This window comes from Eutrigla gurnardus (genome assembly GCF_963514095.1).
Source record: "Eutrigla gurnardus genome assembly, chromosome: 1".
NCBI lineage: Eukaryota > Metazoa > Chordata > Actinopteri > Perciformes > Triglidae > Eutrigla > Eutrigla gurnardus.
This window is the reverse complement of record NC_139915.1, coordinates 34,325,034-34,346,269: the sequence shown is the minus strand read 5'-3', so window position 1 is coordinate 34,346,269 and position 21,236 is coordinate 34,325,034. Positions and strand designations below refer to the sequence as shown.

General features: G+C 44.1%; 1 protein-coding gene across 1 annotated transcript in view; it reads right to left on the bottom strand.

Moving 5' to 3' along the window:
- LOC311025196 (uncharacterized protein) overlaps window positions 1-21,236 on the bottom strand; it is a 228,753-nt gene that overhangs the window by 68,031 nt on the left and 139,486 nt on the right. The window contains exons 6-7 of the mRNA XM_084027980.1: window positions 1,625-1,753; window positions 604-783 (exon numbers count right to left, since the gene is read on the bottom strand). Of these exons, the coding sequence (XP_083884106.1) occupies window positions 604-783; window positions 1,625-1,753 (309 nt within the window). The remainder of the gene's footprint in view (window positions 1-603; window positions 784-1,624; window positions 1,754-21,236) is intronic.

The window sequence follows — 21,236 nt, the reverse complement described above, 5'->3', positions numbered from 1 at the left end:
ATAGAGAGAGGAAAGAGCAAAAGGAGGAGAGTATTAATCAAAGTGAGGGAGAGGAAAGGAAAAAAGAAAGAAAATAATAATAATAATAAATATATAAGGAGAGGGTTATCTCTGGTCAAAGAGGCATTGGCGTGGCTATGGGGCAGTCAGAACCGGTCAGGACAGCTGGATCCGGGAAGAACTTTCTGGATTTATTTATTATTTAAATGTAGGTTTTAACTTGATGATACAAGTTTAAATCTGTCTCCTGTCTCCTCCTCCTTGCTGCCTTGTCCTCACCTCCTTTGGGCTGCCACCAGACCCAGCAGGAGGTGGCTGGCCTGTTGAGGCTCAGATCCCCTTTAGAACAGACCCTCCTCTACGTGAGGTTGTCATGAAGTCTGTGATTAACGATTCTGGGATGTCGTGCATGGAGCGGGTTTGTAGGTCCACTTTCTTTCATCAGTTTATTTTCTTTAGTAACAATATGCATTTGTATTAACAGGTCTGGTTTTTGCAGTGTTACAATGCTGTTTTTGGGAAATTCCAGGCTATTGCATGTCTTTAACTTCCTCGTGACGTTAGAAGATCCAGTTTGTTGTTTATGCTGTCAAGCAGACTGACCTTAATTTCTGTGGTGTGTCGGTCGTCTGTGTCTGTTGCAGAGTCTTTCTTTTTCCTTTTGGCTGGGGTGTTTTCTGGGTCAATGCCGTTTTGCAGGTAGACTGGACACTCTTTATGGACACACAGCTGGGTCCAGGTCCAGGTCCAGGTCCAGGTGAGTCTGGTATGTGATGCTGCATCCTGATACAATAAATATACTTTAAGATTCTCACTAGTTTAGGTTCATTAATCAGTTTGCTTTGATTATATTGATGAGTCATGTTCTGAGAGTTGATGCTAGTGTCAGGATCAATACTTTGAATGGATCTGGGTCACATGAGACCACGTGGACATGTGAACACTCGTCTTGGTGCTACACTCACACTAGGAGCAGTGGACAACGTTTCCGTTATGAGTTATGACTCTTAAAAAACTTTACATTTTGGTTGCTAACTCTCCACTGGGCATCGGACGGTTCTGGCCTCCACGTAGTCCATTACCTCCTGATAATAGACACGTCCTCGGGCATTATCAGTTACCTTAACACCTAAAATAAGAGTTTGCTGGATATAAAGTGTCTTACTTTACTACTCTACAACCTCCCTTGAGTGAGAGGAAGACGGTGCTCGAGTTTGGTGTCTGTTGGTTTGGAGTCTTTTTGTTCTTAGCTTAGCTTAGCTTAGCCTCCCCACTACTCTTCTTTGTCATTAGCCTTCGTGTTAGCCAAGTTAGCTTCTCTCTAACTCTTAACGTTTCTCGGCGTCTATGAGTCTTTTCTTTCAGAAGGTTTTCTCCTCACTGTCTCTTTAAGGTTTGATTGTATATTTATTATTTTGTAGTTTAATCCCAGTTAAAAACCACTTAATTGGTCCTTTCTGTGAGAGTTTCAGTGAAACACGACACTGTCACTCTCTCACATCAACATGGCTCAGAAGACCTGATAGGTTGCAGGATTCAGGGCTGGTGGACTCTGAGTGACTGTTTAAGGGGGCTGGTCTAGACCTGATTTATCCTCTAAGGAGAGTTCAGGTTCAGTTCTTACCTTCCATCAGCAGCTTGTTCAGTTTTAAAATGAATAGGGTAATCCATAGACTGGTCACTCTTCATGGACACACAGCTGGGTCCAGGTCCAGGTCCAGGTCCAGGGGAGTCTGGTCTCTGCTCCTGCATCCTGATACAATACATTTAGATTTCAGATTCTCACTAGTTAAGCTTCATGAATCCGATAGAGAGAGCGAGAGAACAGAACATTGTCTACCAGCATGAGACCAAGGAGTTAACTGGGCTAGTTGGCAGGCTAATGTTGCTAGCTATAGAGCTAGCTGAGTATGTGCTAGTTATCTAGACAATCAGTGTTTAGACCGGGACCGACTGTATTTGCCATGAAGCCCTGTCTGACATCTGCAGGTAGTTTCTCCTTCCTGGTTTGATTCAGGAAGTCCCTGAATGCACCTTTCCCCGTTTAGAGAGCTTCCATGACTGTCCCAGATGACCCAAAGCATGCTGTCCCACATTAGCATCAGATTTGAGAAAGTGGGACGACTAGAGACCAACAAACCAAAACACATTCCAACAACTCGATGCATATTTTGTTGCTTGAATGAATCACAAACATGATTTGATGATTATTTATGACTGATTTATATCCTCAACATTCATTTAGTCAGAATCCTATACGTCACTGACAGCTTCTGATTGACATTAGCCCTGCCCCTTCTCTGTGACCCCGCCCCCTTGAAGCTGCGTCATTTCAGTCAGGCGTGTCCCACATGAGCCCAGTTTTCTAGATGTGAGTCAAAAGCACAAACGGCTGGTGAACTCGATAACTTCACAGCTATGCAGCCGACGGAGTAAACAAGCAAACAAGAACCAGGACAAGAAGAGCTCGTCTTCCTTCCTAAATCACATTTAACATTTAACAACTCATATTTGTACTTTCTACTCATCACATTTTCAAAACAGGCTTGTTACTTTAGTTTTAATACATTTGAGGGGAATCAACGATTATTTATTTTCTCATTAATTTGACGAGAGTTTCAGTTGGTCTTGTCAACAAACAGCCAGTAGAATTGTCCTTCATAGTGATACTTTTTACTTCCTGATGTCAGAGCCAGTACTTTTACACTTTGACTTGAGTAAAGAAGTAGAACCAGTACTTCTACTTTCACCAGAGTATTTTTGAACACAAGTATGCGTACTTCTATTTGAGTACAGGACGTGTGTACTTCATGGTATCTCCACACATCCAGCCAGCGTTACACAAGAACAGGTCTCCGGTAAACCAGCACCAACGTGATCCGCATCACGGAGCCACAAGCAGCCCACATATCAGTCATCACAAGTTCCCATCGGCTGTCGTCAGCTTACCTCAGGCCGCCGTCGACAGGTGATCACAGGCTTCAGTCTTCACATGAATATATGAGGCTGTTTCCAGATGAGCCGCGCCTCGTTGGGGAAGTAGATGTGATCAACAGGAGGCGGAGAGAAACGCTGCAGTCTAACCAGACAAACAGCTACTACCTGTTCCATGGGACGGTGACCTGTAGCCTACTTGTGCTACAGGTGAGAAGTTTCGTTTTCGTTTTCTCCCATCCACGTACTGTTTTAATTTGCCCAGCAGAGGTCGCTGTTCTCCCTCCTGTATATCTTGTCATGGTTTTGAGGAGATTTGTTGTTACGTTGAAATGTTTTCCTGCCCATTTAAATAGCTCTGTCACATCCTGTGATATTAAAATGATGTGTTTATGTGTTTGATGTATTTTGGGGTAACACACTGCCGCCTTGTATGGTGAGGGAACAGAGTTACAGAGAAAGAAGGAACGGCAAAGAATGTGTGTTCATGTCTTCTGCAGAAAATCAATGTGGGAAAACAAGTTGAGTGGATGATTGTGAAACAGGAGCCAGTACTATTTCAGACCATGGTCCCATTTCTATGTCAGTCCAGTTGAACAGGAAGAGGAAGTCCACTCTCTGGAGACTGAACTCAAACATTCTCAATAACCAAGTTATTAAAGATACCTTGAAAAGTGAAATTAAAATGGATTTGGAAAATAATGATGATGAAGAAGTGACTCCAGCTATTCTCTGGGATGCACTAAAAGTGGTGATCAGGGGTCAAATAATAGCCATCTCCTCATATGAGAAGACAATTAGAGAAGAAAAAGTTAGAACATGAGAAGAGGACTTGAAGAGACGACAGAACCAACATGCAAAGTCTCCCCAAGATGACAACAAACATAAGATTATACAATGAAAAAAAGAAATAGATGAAATAAATACTCAGGAAATCCAAAGAAAACTCCTTTTCACAAAGCAACAATACTATGAAGTCGGTGGGAAATCACTGAAACTTCTATCAAATGTAACCGAGGCGTGGCAAGGAGTTTAACTGAATTGTCGACAACGCCACCTTGATGATGTTTTTAATCAAGGACCACTAAGTGTATTCTTAGCAATAAATGAACAACCGGGTTCCCCAAATGCATAGGTTCGCCAATGAGACGGAGACGTGAGTTTCCCTCAAAACAATAATATTTATTTAACAATGCATGCAGGATAGACAATATAAAACAGCTGTTCTCCACGGAGGTAGATGGCAAGCGGCGACAAACCGCTAACAGGCAGAGATCTAGTCCGTTAGGCTACTCACCAAGTGTGCACCCCAGCCTATAAAACACACACACACACACACACACACACACACACACACACAAACACAGCAACAATAAGAACGGCTCAGATGGATATAAGATAAATTTTACTAAATCTAGTGCTGTTCTCTTACACATGCCGCCAACAGAAAAAATCCTTTCATCTTGTAGTTTTCAGTGGACATCAGAAAGCTTTAAATATTTGGGTATAAGTATTACTCCGAATTTACATAACCTCTTCAAAGAAAATTACACCCCCCTTGTACACAGGGTTAAATCAGACTTGTTAAAATGGTCCTCCTTACCTCTTTCATTATTAGGACGTATAAATGTTATCAGAATGAACGTTCTCCCAAGATTCAATTTTCTTTTTCAGATGTTACCATGCTTCTTGGCTGCGGATTTTTTTAAACCATTAAATCGTTGTATTTCAAAATTCATTTGGAATAATAAGAAACCTAGGATTAGTTTAATGACTCTAATGAAGCCGGAACCTATGGGAGGTCTCGGTCTCCCTAATCTGCAATATTACTTTTGGGCAGCCCAGTTAAGGAACATGGCATCATGGATATTGGAGAGACAAGAATCTCTGTGGGTCCAGATGGAAACAGAGTCGCTTAAACCTTTACCTCTGGTTTCTCTTTTGTTTATAAATAATTTTGAAAAGATAGATGAACTGGACAAATGTTTTTCTGTCTTTAATACTCTGTTAACATGGAAAGCTTGTAGGAAAAAATATGGTATCACTTATTGTACTTCTGTGGACTCACCTATTTACCAAAATCCAGATCTGAACATTCAAACAAAGATCAACATAAGAGAATGGACAAACTCCGGTTTAATACAATTTAAAGACCTATTTAATCTGAATAGGCAATTAAAATCATTTGCTGATTTAAGAAAGGAATACAACATTTCTAATAAAGATTTTTTTAAATATTTACAAATCCGGAGTCTTGTTCATTCACTTATTAAAGCAGACAAACTGCGGTTTGTACTATTCGAGATAGAAGATATATTAATGTCCTCTGAAACAATAAAAGGGAAAATAAGTGAATTTTACAACATTCTCTCAAGAGGAGGTAAGTCATCTTTCCAGATTATAAAGAAGTCATGGGAAAAGGACTTAGAGATAGTCTTTGAAGAAAACACCTGGTTAAATATCTGTGAAAGAATACACTTTCCATTCACTAGCAACAAAATTAAGGAATCTAATTTTAAATTCATTCATAAACTATACCTAACACCAACAAAAATGCATAAAATCTCCAAGACTATCTCAGCAAAATGTCCCAGATGTAAAAGAACGGATGGGACATTTATACATATGTTTTGGGAGTGTGACCTTCTACAAAATTTTTGGAAATCAATTCACACCTTTACACAATCTGTTTTGAAAATAAAATTTGATTTAAGTCCCAGTTTGTATTTGTTAAATGATCCATTGCATCTTCAGTTAGATACGAAAAAATGCAGGATATTAATTGTGATAACATACTTTGCGAAGAAATGCATACTCTTATTTTGGAAAGATGATTTCCCTCCAACTCTTAAGATTTTTACAAATCAGATTTCAGCTTTTTTACCCTTAGAAAAATTAACTTTGGAAAAACATAAATGTGGTTATATTTTTCAAGAATTTTGGTTTCCATTACTTTTAGGTTTGGAGGAATTTTCTAAAGGGGACATATGATTGGTTGAGCCCTGAATTGGTGCCCTATAGAGCAGGGCAGACCTTAATATTAAATATATGTATCTCTGTAAAATATATGCGTATGTTTGACTATGTGGATGTACATATGTGTTGCGAGCACGTTTGTGTATGTTGGTGCAGGTAAGCACATATAGGTGTAAATACCCACTAATGTCAGTGAAGACAGATTGCTGCTTTTCCACTTATTTTTTTTTATTCTTTTATTTGATTTAGATATTTGTTTATTTTTTGGTTTGTTTTTGTTTGTTTGTTCTGTTTGTATTTTGTTTTCTTGTCTATCCTATATAGCTATATATACATGGGCTAAACAAAAAAAAGAAGAAAGAAAGAAATTGTACGAGTCACCCCATCATCGATATTGTTTCAGGATGGATATTTTTGTTGTTGTATCCTTTTTGTTAATTTATTGGAAATAAAAAAAAAAAATATATATAAAAATATAACACACACACACACACACACACACACACACACTGATATATATATATATATATATATATATGAAAGGTTTATTGTAGGTTTACTGCAAAAACAGACTAAACTGGCCTTATTCATAAAAATAAAAGATCTGTTTTGTAAAAAAAAAAAAAAAAAAAAAAAAAAAAAACGGCTCAGAAACGGGTGGTATGATGGCCCCTTGAACTCAGCCCCCTTGTAGCGGGCTGGATGCCCCACTCAGCCCTCCCAGACTCCGGAGGCACCACTAGTTGTTAACAACAAAAATAACACAGGTTAGTGTTTTGAGGGAAATAAAGAAAACGAAACAAAATGAACAACCGTACAAGAAAGGGAAATCAAAAGAAAACGACCCAATCAAAGCAGCAGTGGCGAGATCTAGGGGAAGGGGCATCAAACAAATGCTTAGCCTCATAAGTAGGCACAGGCAACACTTAAAACCTGGCGATATTACGCCTACCTTGAGTCCCCACCGCCGTACCTCTTACCGCTCCTCTCGCCACACGTCACCCTAAATAACAACACTGTTGGTTATTTCAACAGGAAATAATACAAACAAGAAATGAATCGCAACCAAAGCAAAGATGGTATTATGCATCAGAAACTACTGACCTGGTCTCCCCAGCACTGAAACGAGCCCCCGTCCGGCACGGCTACCCAGCTTAGCGCTCGGTAGGTGCACAGACTCCTAAATAGCTGCAACACCACTGCTACCCCGGAAACAACATTGAAATTCGGGACCGCCCACATTCTCTACGGTGGCCCCAAAGGGTATAACTTGGACCGGCTACAATTCGTCCCTGTTTTCTTTTTGTTGTCGTCCCGACAACTGACTTAGCTAACACCAAGGCCTAAACATGGCTGACGCTGAGCAGCTTGAACCTGGCACTTGGGAGTTCATAGCCCCACCCCCTATTGTCACTGGTAGATGAGGGGGATTGGAATGTCTACCAGCTGTCTCACGGGTAGACCTTCGTACAATCCCTTCAAACGGAAGGGCTGGTGGATTGACGGGAGCGATTGGAATGTCTGTGCCCGCCGGCAGGTCAGCGGGGGCATTCACAACTGGGGTTGTTACCAGTACGACGTCAGGACGCACAGTAGATGGCCTCCTGGAGCCGGTTGGGCCAACCACGATGCAGAGTTCACCGTCTTCTTCCTCCGTATTCCCTGGACCATGGCGGGTTCGACTTCCTCTGGGTGGGGAAACAGAACGATCACAAGGTACTGGCTTAAGCATAGCACGATGTACATGGCGTACCTGGGCCAAGTCCTGGTGCGGTGCAACCGCGTAAACACAGCCTCCTGGCTGGGGTGGCCCAACCACCTGGTGGATTGTAGGGGCCCAGGCATCTTGGATTTTGTTCCTCCCCCGGACGGAGTGGTCCCGTAGGTAGACAAGCTGGCCAGCTGGCAACACCTCCCCCTGGGATCGTTGGTCTGCTCTACATTTCCGCTGAGCTGCTGCTGCCATAACCCGTTCATGGGCCACCTCCACCGCCACCTGGAGCCGCCGCTGATGTTCTCGGACCCACTCGCAGACCTCCCCGGCAGCAGGTTCCACCACACGGCCTAGCAGGAAATCTACAGGGAGCTGGGGTTCTCGACCAAACATCAACAGGAAGGGGGACTCACCAGTAGATTGATGGGGAGTGGTGTTGTAGCTGAACAACAGCTGTGGGAGATGATCTGGCCAGCGGGGTTTCTGCTCAACAGGCAAGGTACGGAGTAAATTATGTAATGTCCGGTTAAAACGCTCACATTGTCCATTACCTTGTGGATGGTAGGGAGTTGTACGGGATTTTTTTATGCCGTACATGGCACACAGCTGCTGGATGAGGTGACTCTCGAAGTTTCGGCCCTGGTCGGAATGGAGTCTGGCTGGAACTCCATACTTGTAAAACCATTCCCGGACAAGTATTTCTGCCACCGTTGATGCTCTCTGGTCACGGGTGGGGATGGCCTGTGTAAACTTTGAGAATACATCAGTTAAAACAAGCACTTGTTCCTTACCATCTCTAGCAGGTTCTAAGAGGGTGAAGTCAATGGCCAGGACCTGGTTGGGCTTGGATGCCAATAAATGACCCATAGGGGCCCTTACCCATGGCTGGGTATCTTTGGAGAGACTGCATCTCTCACACAGTTTGCACCATTGTTTGATAGTCTGCCCCATACCCGGCCAGTAGCACCTCTGCCGGATCAGCTCAGTGGTGCGCTCCGTTCCTTGATGGCCATGGTTGTGGTGTAGTTGGTGGAAAACCTCCTCCCTAAGACACCCGGGAAGTAGCAGCTGGTGGACTTCACTCCCTCCATCCGGCCTTCTGTATACCCGGTACAGCAATCCATCCTCCAAGGTAAGACGATCCCATTGTCTCAATAGACCCAGGGTTTCAGGGGGAAGGCCATGCTTCTCAATGCGTCCTGGCATTCGTTGTTCCTGCCAGAAAGGAAGGAGAGCACCAATGGAGGGATCAGCAGCCTGTAAGGCCATCAAGTCAGCATTTGACCTTTCTGGAAGGGCAGAAATGGCTGCCTGGGTTGCAGTGAGAGCTGGCATCTCTCGTGCAGCTTGCTGTACAGCCAAAGGAAGCAGGGTTCCTGCGTGTGCAGGTAGATCCACTGCAGCAGACGGGTTGGATTGTCTAGACAGGGCGTCAGCATTCTGGTTGGTTCGTCCCCGGCGGTAACGGATGGTGTAGTCAAACGCAGCCAACTGGGACACCCAGCGTTGTTCAGTGGCAACCAGCTTGGTGGTTTGTAGGTGGCTTAATGGGTTGTTGTCTGTCCAGACGACGCACTTCTGGCCCAGCAGATATTCCCGGAATTTTTCGGTCATGGCCCATTTCATCCCCAAGAACTCCAGCTTCATAGAACTGTAGTTCTTTTCAGCCGGGTGCAGACTGCGGCTAGCGTACGCAATTGGTCTGACTTTTCCCTCTTGCTCCTGAGAGAGAATGGCCCCCAATCCCCCGTGACTGGCATCCACCTCTAAAATGAAAGGGAGGAGAAAGTTAGCATAGGCTAGCACAGGCGAGGATACAAGCTTTGCTTTAAGGCCCTCAAAACTCTGCTTGCACTGCTCCGTCCATGCTCCTTGCAAGGCAACCCCACGGCCCCGCCGCTTTTTGGTCCCCGTTTGGTCTGCTACCAGCCGATGGAGTGGTGATGCCAGCTTCGCAAATCCTTCTACGAACTGCCTATAATAGCTGGCAAAGCCCAGAAAAGACCGCAGCTCAAGGACGTTGGATGGGGTCGGCCAGTCAGCAACTGCCGCAATTTTCTTCTGGATCTGTGGAGACCCCTGTGGAAGAGATGACATGCCCCAGGTACTGTACCTCCTCTTTGAAGAACTGACACTTCTCCAGTTTGGCTTTGAGTCCCTCCCTTTGCAGGCGACACAACACCAGTCCCAACCGGCTAATGTGCTCGTCTACTGTAGAGGAGAAAACAACAATGTCATCCAAATAGAGCAGCAGTGAGCGACAATGTTGATCCCCAAACATCCTCTCCATCAGTCGTTGGAACGTACTAGGGGCATTGCACAATCCAAAGGGCATTCTGTTAAATTCAAAGAGGCCAAATGGGGTACAAAAGGCAGTCTTCTTTTTGTCCTGATCTGTAACCGGGACCTGATGGTAGCCACTTGCCAGATCCATGGTGGAAAACCACTTTGCCCCGGATAGTGCATCTAGGGACTCCTCGATCCGGGGAATTGGGAAGGCATCCTTCCGGGTCTTCCCATTAAGCAGCCTGTAGTCCACACAGAGGCGAAGGCTCCCATCCTTCTTCCTAATCAGGACGATAGGGGAAGCATAGGGACTACAACTCTCCCGGATGACCTGGCCATCTAACAGCTGATTAATATGGGCTTTAACCTCATCGTAATCGGAAGGGGGTATTCGCCGATATCTCTGCCGGATTGGTGCTTCATCCAATAATGGTATGTCATGACTAATTAGGTTTGTACAACCCAGATCATTTACAGAACTTGCAAATACAGATTTGTGTTCGAGCAAAAGTGACCTTACCCTCTCTTGCTCTGTGTCCGGGAGCCCCGACAGGTCCATTCCCTCTATCTGTTCGAGAATGGGGTTACCCTGGCAGACTTGTGAGGAGGCTGTGGCCGATACTGCCACTGGGTCCTTTAACTCCGTAGAGACACCTGCTGGCAGACTGACGATCTGGGCCTGCATTAAAACGCCTAATGGTTGACGGGGTTGCAATGTGACACTAGTCTCTGCTACGTTGACCACTGGGACATAAACGGTGTTATGGCTGACTGTCACCATGGCTGGTGATACCAGCACTCCTTCAGGGAGGGAACTGGCACTATCAAGGGGCTCCAACAATGCTTCCCCAAAGTGTCCACTGACATGTGAAGTGCATGTCGCGGCTACCCACTTCATGGTACCCCCTTGTATGCTAACGGTTCTCCTACCTCGCACCCTGGCCATCCCTAACCTGGCTTGTTCTGGGCATATCTGGGCTTGATGACAATGCTGCATAGCCTGTAACCACAATGAGGCGGGGTGCTTGACCACAGGGAGATTAAAAAGGGCCAACCCATATTGGCTGAATAATTGATGGTAACCCTCCCTGATAATGTTCATGCCCAACACTCCTGGAACTTCGGGGGAGGATACCTGGCCTGGGAGGTCCTTTACAACCAACACGCCTCGCTGTGGTATCACTTTTCCCAACACCTCAACATCTAGCTCTACGTAGCCTACATACGGTATCTCCAGACCATTTGCAGCCCGAAGTTACAGCCAGCGACAAGAGCGAGGGGCCACTTGAAAGTGCTGAAGAAAGAAACTTTCCCTGATGGTGGTTACCATTGACCCTGTGTCCAGTAAGCAGTTGACCATTACACCTCCCATGCTTATAGCTACCCTAGGACACGAACCCAACATATTAGATGCTTCAGGGTGGGTGATAGCAACTGGGTCATCCGAGCCAATGCAGCCCCCTTCTGCTGTATGACTCTTTACAGCAGCGGGGGGTAGTTTTCCGCCTCATGGGAAGCGGAGGCCGCTGTTGCCCTGGGCTGGTAAACCCTAGGCCGCTGGCCCGGTGAGGCAGCTCTACTGTTATCACACTCTCTGGCATAGTGACCTGGGCCCTCATTTATAAAGCTTGCGTACGCACAAAACGGGGCTGGAAACGTGCGTACGCCACTTTCCACGCAAATGTTGTGATTTATAAAAACCAAACTTGACGGGAAAGTGTGCGTACCCGTAAGCAAACTCTGAGGCATGCGTACCGGTACGCACATTCTGGAGACTGGAGGGGAATCAGCAGTAAACGTGAGAAGAACTATATATTTTTGATGACTCGCACACATTTAATTACACTCCATATCATATGTTAGATCTGCGTTATCATGATGAACTCCAGCAATGTTTTTGACGCTTTTAATGAGTGATAGTTTTTTTCATGTTAACACCTTCTTTTAAAGTCTGACTTGTATCTTGAATCAAAATCATTTTGAAATATTTAATCAGCGCTGTCACCGCAGGAGGAGGAGACGGCCCAAATGCATGTAATGCAGTATACAATAAATACCTTCCATTAGATCACTGTAGAACACAGCGGGAATAACTAAATATTCTCCTTATTTATGTGCATATATCATCAACGCACATACATACAGCCATTAAGCCATCGTATAATTGTTACACTTATCCTCCTTTTTAAACCACCAGAGCGCAGAGGAAATGCGCTATAATGAGTGGCACGCTGGTGCGCGCTCAGTCGTGGAGCGTGGAGAGCGCAACTTTACCGAACTTCAGGAGGCAGACTCCACCCGGCAAAGGTGGTAGAGACCCCAGCATGATGAGCCTCGGCCCCCTGCCCGACTGGAGGGGTATCAACAGGGCGCAAGAATCCGTGAGGATGTCATGCGTTTGTAATATAAGGAAGACAACAATCAGTGTTCATTGTAAACGTATTATTTTATTAATCACAGTGCGCGTTTGCCGTAGCTCATCTGCAACGTTGTTGATGGCGGTGATTGTGTCTCGCTGAAGTTGCAGGACGGCATCAGTGAGCACCGACCGTTTGATGTGCCATGCGCCCGGGGTGCACTGCTGCTTTGCGCCGGACCCGGACGCTGTGCCGAGGGCCCGTCACCTTCACCCTCCTCACATCACCCTCCTCACCGTCACCCTCCTCTACGCCACACGCTGCAGACTCTGGAAGGACAAAACTATTTAACGTTTTGTTTAATATATAATAAAAGTTTAAAATCTGTTTACCCTTATCCCTCTGGTCTCAGTCGCGTCTGTTTCTCCCTCCTTTTCGGACACAATCCCCGTCAAAGTCACATCAAAGTCAAACCCCCTCAAATACTCTAGCAATACATTAAATACATGTTGGTAAAAGAGCGGAAAGATGTCATTTACCTTCAGATCACCGTCCGCTCTGTCCAGCTGACGCCGTGGACTGCAGCAGCAATGCGTTGCCCTCGCACTGCGTCTTTTTATTCGTGATCCCTGTGACCACTAAATTAAATTATTGTCCGGCCCTCCATCTCCCCAACAAGTGTCTCTTTCTCCTTTATTGAAAAGTAACATTTCTTCGCTTTTTTCTGACCTGTCGCCTTGATTCACAACACGGAAACGATCGCATGCCGGCTCGTTAACATAGTAAAATGTGGGCGTGTACAGGGCGGGATTCAGGTACGCACACTTGTAGGTGATCCTGTGATTTATAAAGGGAACATTGCGTACAGCTTGCGTGCGCACAGTTTTATAAATCTGATTTTTTTTTGGCGCACGCAAACTTTGGCTTTTTGCCGTACGTACACTTTTAGTAAGGATCCTACGCACAGTTTTATAAATGAGGGCCCTGGTCTTTTGCAGCGCCTGCATATGACTGGGCCTGGATGGTTAGATTGGGGAGGTCTAGAAGCTGTCTGAAGGGCTAGGAGACCCTGCGTAAGTTGGTTAAGCTGCTCTTGTTGTTTCTGCAACATGTTTTTAAGCTCTGCCATCTCTGCTCTAGCAGGGCTACTAGGGAGCACCTTATCAACATGCTGCATGGCACATAACGCAGGGAGAGAATGGCTCCTACCTCTGTACTCCTCTGGCCGTCCCTCCCGTTCCCAGCGCAGAGCTTCAGCCCTTATTTCTAGGAGTGAATAGTCTGGATGTTGGCGGACAACACGCTTCAACTCCCTGCGAAGGTCTGAAGCACACACATGCTCAACAAACTGGTCACGCAACAGGGTGGCAGAATTAGGGATACCATTTGGGGCACAACGTTCAACCTTTTCCATTAGACAGTACAACGCGTGGGAAAACTCTTGTAATGATTCCCCCTCCAGCTGTTTCCTAGAAAAGAAACTTTGTTGAAGAGAGACATACGGTTTAGCACAGCCATACAAGTCCTGGAGAATAGTTAGGATACGTTCTGGGTCTTCCCTATCTGCCCTGGGCCTATACCTGATTTCGTCTTTGGCCTCCCCATCCAAATGATCGTAAATCAAATATGCCTGATCAAGGGGCCTCAGATGTCTAGCTCTTATTGTCGCTCTTACCTCCTCAACCCAATCCTCTACCGGAATCCCTGTGGTTCCCCTAAACAGTGGGCATTTCCTTTCCCTAGGAAAAAAAAGCAAACGTTCAGTGGGTAAACAGTTAATGTTACCGACATTACATGGAGGAACTGCGCTGCTGGGACGAGGTGCCGACTGGGAGGAACGGGCCTCTGCCTGTTCCCTCAGTAGCTGCTCCTTGTCAGCCAACAGTTGCTGCAGCAAGTCCCTCAGTTCCTGGAGCTCACTGGCCATGGCAACACAAAAGAAAGTCAGTCCAGGCACTTGTGTTGTGATCCACCGTAGTTGGTGGAAAGGTGTCAGCCATGAGGTTCGTAGATCCCACGGAGCGCCAACAGACTTTCGTAGATCCCACGGAGTGCCAACTGCTGCTTTGTTGTTGTTTTTTTTTTGTTGTTTTTTTACTAGGGTCGCTTCAACCACAAAAACAACAACAAAAATATGTACAAAACTACACGTCTCTAAGTCTCATTGAAATCCTGCCGACAACGCCAAAATGTAACCGAGGCGTGGCAAGGAGTTTAACTGAATTGTCGACAACGCCACCTTGATGATGTTCTTAATCAAGGACCACTAAGTGTATTCTTAGCAATAAATGAACAACCGGGTTCCCCAAATGCATAGGTTCGCCAATGAGACGGAGACGTGAGTTTCCCTCAAAACAACAATATTTATTTAACAATGCATGCAGGATAGACAATATAAAACAGCTGTTCTCCACGGAGGTAGATGGCAAGCGGCGACAAACCGCTAACAGGCAGAGAGCTAGTCCGTTAGGCTACTCACCAAGTGTGCACCCAAGCCTATAAAACACACACACACACACACACACACAAACACAGCAACAATAAGAACGGCTCAGAAACGGGTGGTATGATGGCCCCTTGAACTCAGCCCCCTTGTAGCGGGCTGGATGCCCCACTCAGCCCTCCCAGACTCCGGAGGCACCACTAGTTGTTAACAACAAAAATAACACAGGTTAGTGTTTTGAGGGAAATAAAGAAAACGAAACAAAATGAACAACCGTACAAGAAAGGGAAATCAAAAGAAAACGACCCAAACAAAGCAGCAGTGGCGAGATCTAGGGAAAGGGGCATCAAACAAATGCTTAGCCTCATAAGTAGGCACAGGCAACACTTAAAACCTGGCGATATTACGCCTACCTTGAGTCCCCACTGCCGTACCTCTTAACGCTCCTCTCGCCACACGTCACCCTAAATAACAACACTGTTGGTTATTTCAACAGGAAATAATACAAACAAGAAATGAATCGCAACCAAAGCAAAGATGGTATTATGCATCAGAAACTACTGACCTGGTCTCCCCAGCACTGAAACGAGCCCCGGTCCGGCACGGCTACCCAGCTTAGCGCTCGGTAGGTGCACGGACTCCTAAATAGCCGCAACACCACTGCTACCCCGGAAACAACATTGAAATTCGGGACCGCCCACATTCTCTACGGTGGCCCCAAAGGGTATAACTTGGACCGGCTACACATAGAAGTTAAGAAAACAACAAGCAGATAGAACTAAACATAAAAGAAGAAATTCTGCAACAAAAGAAATAGAAACTTGTCCAGAGAAAGTTAAACAACGCTTTGAAAACTACTATCAAACATTCTATTCCCAACCAGACGAGCAACGCCAACCAGAAGAGCAATGCTGACATCGCTAAAAGAGCTCGGTACCTACGCAAAGAGGGAAAAATACAAGCAACATGGTCGTCCAACTGCAAAGTCTACATAAAGCTAAATGGTGCACCTGAGCAGGCACAAGTGCTAATGGTCAGGAGCTGAAAGGATTTGGAAACATTTGCATAGTTTGTGGTTTGTTGATCTACATGTTTTTGTGTTTTTACTATGGGTTTTTTTTTTATTTTTTAGAGTTGACATCTATTCTGCAAATCCTTACTAACTTTAAATGTCTATCAAACTTCCCAAAAAAGGACTCAAAGTTGCCCACTTAAACATCTGTAGTCTGAAAAACAAGCTAACTGAGTTGAGTAAAATAATGTTTGAAAATGATCTACATATAGTAGCGATTTCTGAAACTCATTTGGATGATTCAATTGACAATACTGAGGTATTTATACAAGGTTACAATATAATTAGACTTGATAGAAACAGATACGGGGGAGGAGGAGCCTTTTATGTACAAGACCACATTCCAATAAAACAAAGAGGAGATCTGGACTTGACAGATGTAGATCAATCTGGATCCAGGTTCACTTGCCACATCTAAAGCCATTACTAATCTGCTGCTGCTGTAGACCACCTTCCTCGGATGCAGCATATGTTGAAAAAATCTGTGCAATGCTTCAGAATGTTTCTGACACAGACAGAGAAATGTATTTCTTAGGAGACTTAAATATAGACTGGCTCTCAAAAAACTGCCCTATGAAAAGAAAGCTTAATGACACTGCCACCGTATGTAACCTAGCTCAAATGCTAAATCTACCAACCAGAATACATATCAACAATGCAGGTGTATTGTCTTCAACTTGCATAGATCATCTTTTTACTAATTCAGTAGATAAATGCTCAAAGGTCGTTTCAGTGCCAATTGGATTTAGTGATCATAACATGATTTCTATGGCAAGAAAAGTGAAAGTCCCCAAAGCTGGACCTAAAATGATATAGAAGAGACATTTCTGTGATAATGCCTTTATTGAAGATGTACAGAACATACAGTGGGACCGTGTATTTGAGTCAAAGCATACTGAAGCAGCTCTGCATGAATTTATGAAGTCATTTCCCTCTGTCTGTGATAAGCCCTACTCGTCACATACTGACGATTGGTCATATCCCCTTTGCGTCACTGTCGGACGCAGAGGGTACCCTCTGCGTCACTGTCGGACGCAAAGGGGATATGACCATGGAGTTGGATTATAAACAAACAAATAAATGAATAGGAAGACATATTTTCCTTCAGGCAATCATTTATCGTGCATGGTGCATCACTTTGGCCAACACAGTCTCATCCCTACTCGTCACATACTGCAAGGGGATTAGCCAACGTGCGGGTTGCTTGACTGTATTTGTTTTATTAGTATTTAGCTCCTGAGTAAGTGGAGTTGGATAACAAACAAACAAATAAATGACACATTTTCATTTTCATTCATATTCTATGACCCGCATGTAAATTCCTCACCGTCGGATACAGACGAAGAAAGAGACGTTCGTTTCCATGGTAACTGTTAACTGAATAACATTTTTTGTCACAGCAGGTCACAAAATATCGGCTGTTTCTCTGTAAAACGATATGCTTTAAGCTTAATATCATCCATTGGTTACAGTGTTTAAATGTTGGACTTAGAGATATGTAATACCTTGTTGAAATGTGCAACAGGCTGCACAATATAGGTTAGCCTCTTAGCTAGCTACGTGTGCTTTAAGCTAGCAAACATAATGATAATGTGAGATTAGTGCTAAATTAAGCATAGTGCTGTCTTGAAAATGTAAACTAGGCCAATATTCAGGATAAAGTAGCATGCCAAATAAGTAACTGTAACTTTGACATTTGTTTACTCTTGTTTGCTGGGTGTAGATGTTAAAGTAAGCTATTATCTAAAACTTAAGGGGACTTATTGCCAGGATATTAAGGTGGCTGTTAGTTTGAAAATTCAACATGCTATTTACCCATCCTTAAGCTGTAGACCTACTCAGTTTGACAAAACAGTTGGGCAACAAACAGCCATTTGAGTCAGGTGTCAAAAGTAGATTTTTTTTCAATATATCATGCAGAGCAATCAGGATTTACAATATAATCACTACAAATTGAGTCCAAGTTGTGAGGGATTTTTGTCAGGTAAAGGTAAAAGTGGCAGGTATGAAGTATAGGCTTTTTTCCAAAGCGACATGGTCTCCTGGATGACAGTTGGGGATGCTAACCACTGCTCCGACTTGCCCACCTGAATGTGCATGAATGTCTTTTTTGAGCATACGTGTGTTTGCATCAATGTTTGATATTTTGTGTGTGTTTGTCTGTTGTACATTTCAGAATGACAAAGCCAAAGTTCAGACCCTGCCCTCACTGCAAAGTGCCAAATCAGGCCAACAGCAGATCATGCAGCGGGTGTTTCAGAAGCCTTTGCAGAAACCCGAAGCTGCAAAAATCCAAAGATCTGCACACAAGTGAGTGGGGGCAGGGAGTCATAAACCAGCGGAATGCAGCGCGGGTGGTGGCCTCCGCCAATATTGCTGTAAGTAAAACTGCTCATACTTCATGAATTGAGCGGTAATGTGTGCATGTTAAGGTAAACTACGCACAGTATTTACCTTAACATGCACATCCATCTGTCCGTCTTAAGGGGATCATTTCCATCAGTCCAGAAAATAGAATCTCTCCCTCAAGAAAGTCAGTCCCCCCCAACATGATTTCTGTCACTTTTCATTGATAATGTGTGATGGGGCAAGGACCCCGTCTGTGGATGCATAGATCAGAAGAAAAACAATAGTTCATCTGTTCAATACAAACTTGAAATAAATATCTGGAATATACATGCTTTTTTGAAGTTAACAGAAGTTGAGGTTAAGATACAGGATTTTTAACACTTTGATGATTTAAGTTGGCCTTATAGGCTGTGGACTTTTTTTTCTGTGGCAGAGGTCCTAAATGAATGCAGCATGTATTCTAAATGGCTTTGTGGGTCATTTTAACAATATCCTGGTACACAACACCAGTTTCTAAAATATACATACTCTACCAAAAAGATTTCCTAATGTTTTCACTTGAACCATCAACTATGTCAGTGTTTTTCTTAGTTACTCCAGATTTCCACAGAGTAAATGGCCAACAACACAGGCCAACTAGTAAACCACTGCATAGCCCACACATAAACTGGTAACACTCAGTCTGCTAAAGAGTTAAGATCAGATCAGTTCCAGACTGTCCTCAGTCCACACTGGGGTAGGAGTCTTGCGATGAGAAACTAGCCTCACAGTGTTTAGAAACCCAGACCTCTATTCACTACACCACCATCACCTAGCGCATTACACTATGTGAATGTTGGTTGTACAAAGTAATGTGTGTAAGATGAAAAAAGAAAATGATTTGTAAAGGAAGTTGATTATGTCAGTTGTGTACGCAGTAATATAATAACCCACTCCAGTGTGGAGTGGAACCCATATTTAGTACTGTCACAACATCTGATCAGTTATTTTCAACTGAAATTGAGCACCGGCAGTTGCAATTAAAAAATCCTCATGAAAGAATAGTTCTGTGTATCAATTTCACAGTATGTCTCTAATCACATGGAAAACACTATTTAATTATCACGAAAGTGATCAAAACTATTTTCTGCCAGATTGGGTCTCTAGATAGTAGATTTATGTAGCAATGTAGTTTAATTGTGTACTGCTAATGTGCTTGTTTAATTTCAGGTTCAAAAACGTTATGCCTTGGGCTCTACGCCAATCCTGTTCACCAGCCACAGGAACAGCAAGGGCAAGTGGGTGGCAGATGTGGTGACCAATCTGCCAAATGATAAGCGACTAAGCGACTTCCTGATTAACATGAAGACGGCTTATGAGTTTATACTCAAAATAAAAGGTAAGATTAGTTTCATGCAGAGTTCATTATTGTTTTCTGAAGATTCTTCTGACCATATGTACAGAATTGTAATGTTTGCTTACTTTGTTCTCCACAACAGATCAGCCCCAGTCCCAGTCCCAGTCCCAGCTCCAACAAGACCAGCTCCACCCGAAGACAATCACCTCCCCGAAGACCAGCCCCACCTGGAAGACGACCACCTCCCCGAAGACCAGCCCCATCTGGAAGACCAGCCACACCCTGAAGACCACCACCTCCTCGAAGGCCAGCCCCACCCTGAAGACCACCACCTCCCTGGAGGCCAGCCCCACCCCGAAGACCACCACCTCCCTGGACTCCAGCCAGACCCTGAAGACCATCACCTCCCCGAAGACCAGCCAGAATATATCATCCTTGATCTTTGTCCCGTGGACCCTCAGCCCCAGTCACAGCCTCAGGAGCCCCAGCATATTCCCCAGCCCCAGGAACATAAAAAGACAAGGCAGAGTAATTACACATTTGTTGCACCCAATCTGTAAACTTGTCCCATGTTTTTTGTAATCAATGTATTAATCTAAAACAAGTTACACAAGGTGAATTCCATGTCTTTCAATGAATTTAGCTGCTCCCCCGAGACTCTGAATATATAATTCTCTAACTTTTCCCAACTCTCATCCCCAGCTGCAGACCCTAAGCCCCAAAGTGAGCATCCGCGGAAAAAGAAAAGACAGTGTAAGTACACATTTGTGGCACCCAATCTGTAAATGTGTCCCTTTTGTTATTGTTGTATTAGCCAAAAACAAATGAACCCAGGTGAACTTCACCTGTTACAGTTAGTTAATAAAGGGTCAAATACACCCATGCCAGTCTGATGTTAGCAGTTAATCGTCTGCCTTTCCTTGAAGTTGTATACTTTTGTAATTGTATAACCAACAAGTTTGTTTTCAGTAAATGCTTAATTCTAATGAATAACTTTGATCATGCCAACAACAAATAAGTCATTGAACTACACTATATACTATGACATGGCTTACCATTTCTTACTATCTCTCTGTTATTTTAGCTATCAATAGCAGTGCCACTCCAGCTCAGTTTTGAATTCCAAGATCAGCACCTCCCGTAAGAATGTGAAATGTCATTGGTTAACTTTTCCCCTTGCACCCTCAGCCCCAGCCACGCTCCCAGGAAAGGCACGATCAGCCCCAGCTGCAGGTGAGTGTGAATAGGCATAGGATGAGATCCATTAGAGCTGAAGTAGACCAGAAAGAGATCCGAGTCCTCTTTCAGAGAACTCATAATGTGACGTTCTTTTTGCTTTGGTCCACTGCTTGGTTCACTTTAAAAGGACTAGGTTTGGTTCAGTTTAAGGGGACAATATGTGAAAACACCCAGACATTAATACTATACTTATTTGTGTGTTTGTGAAACAAGCAAAAATAATACTAAACATGATATAATGTCATTATTATAATTAAGATGATAATGGATGATGGCCTAATACCAGAGAGTTCATAACATGCATATAAGGAAGTTGATGATACAATCAACGCAGAGCAACTACACAGCCCACAAAGCACTAGATAACTGAGGCCCCATCAGAGCTTAGGTGTACTAGGAAGAGATCTGATTCCTCCTCTTTGACATGAACTCATAATGTGTGCACAAAAAGAATGGAGTGCTTTTTGCTTTGGTCCACTTTAAAAGGTATTAGTTGGGTTCAGCTCGACGTGAATGTTTATTATAATGCT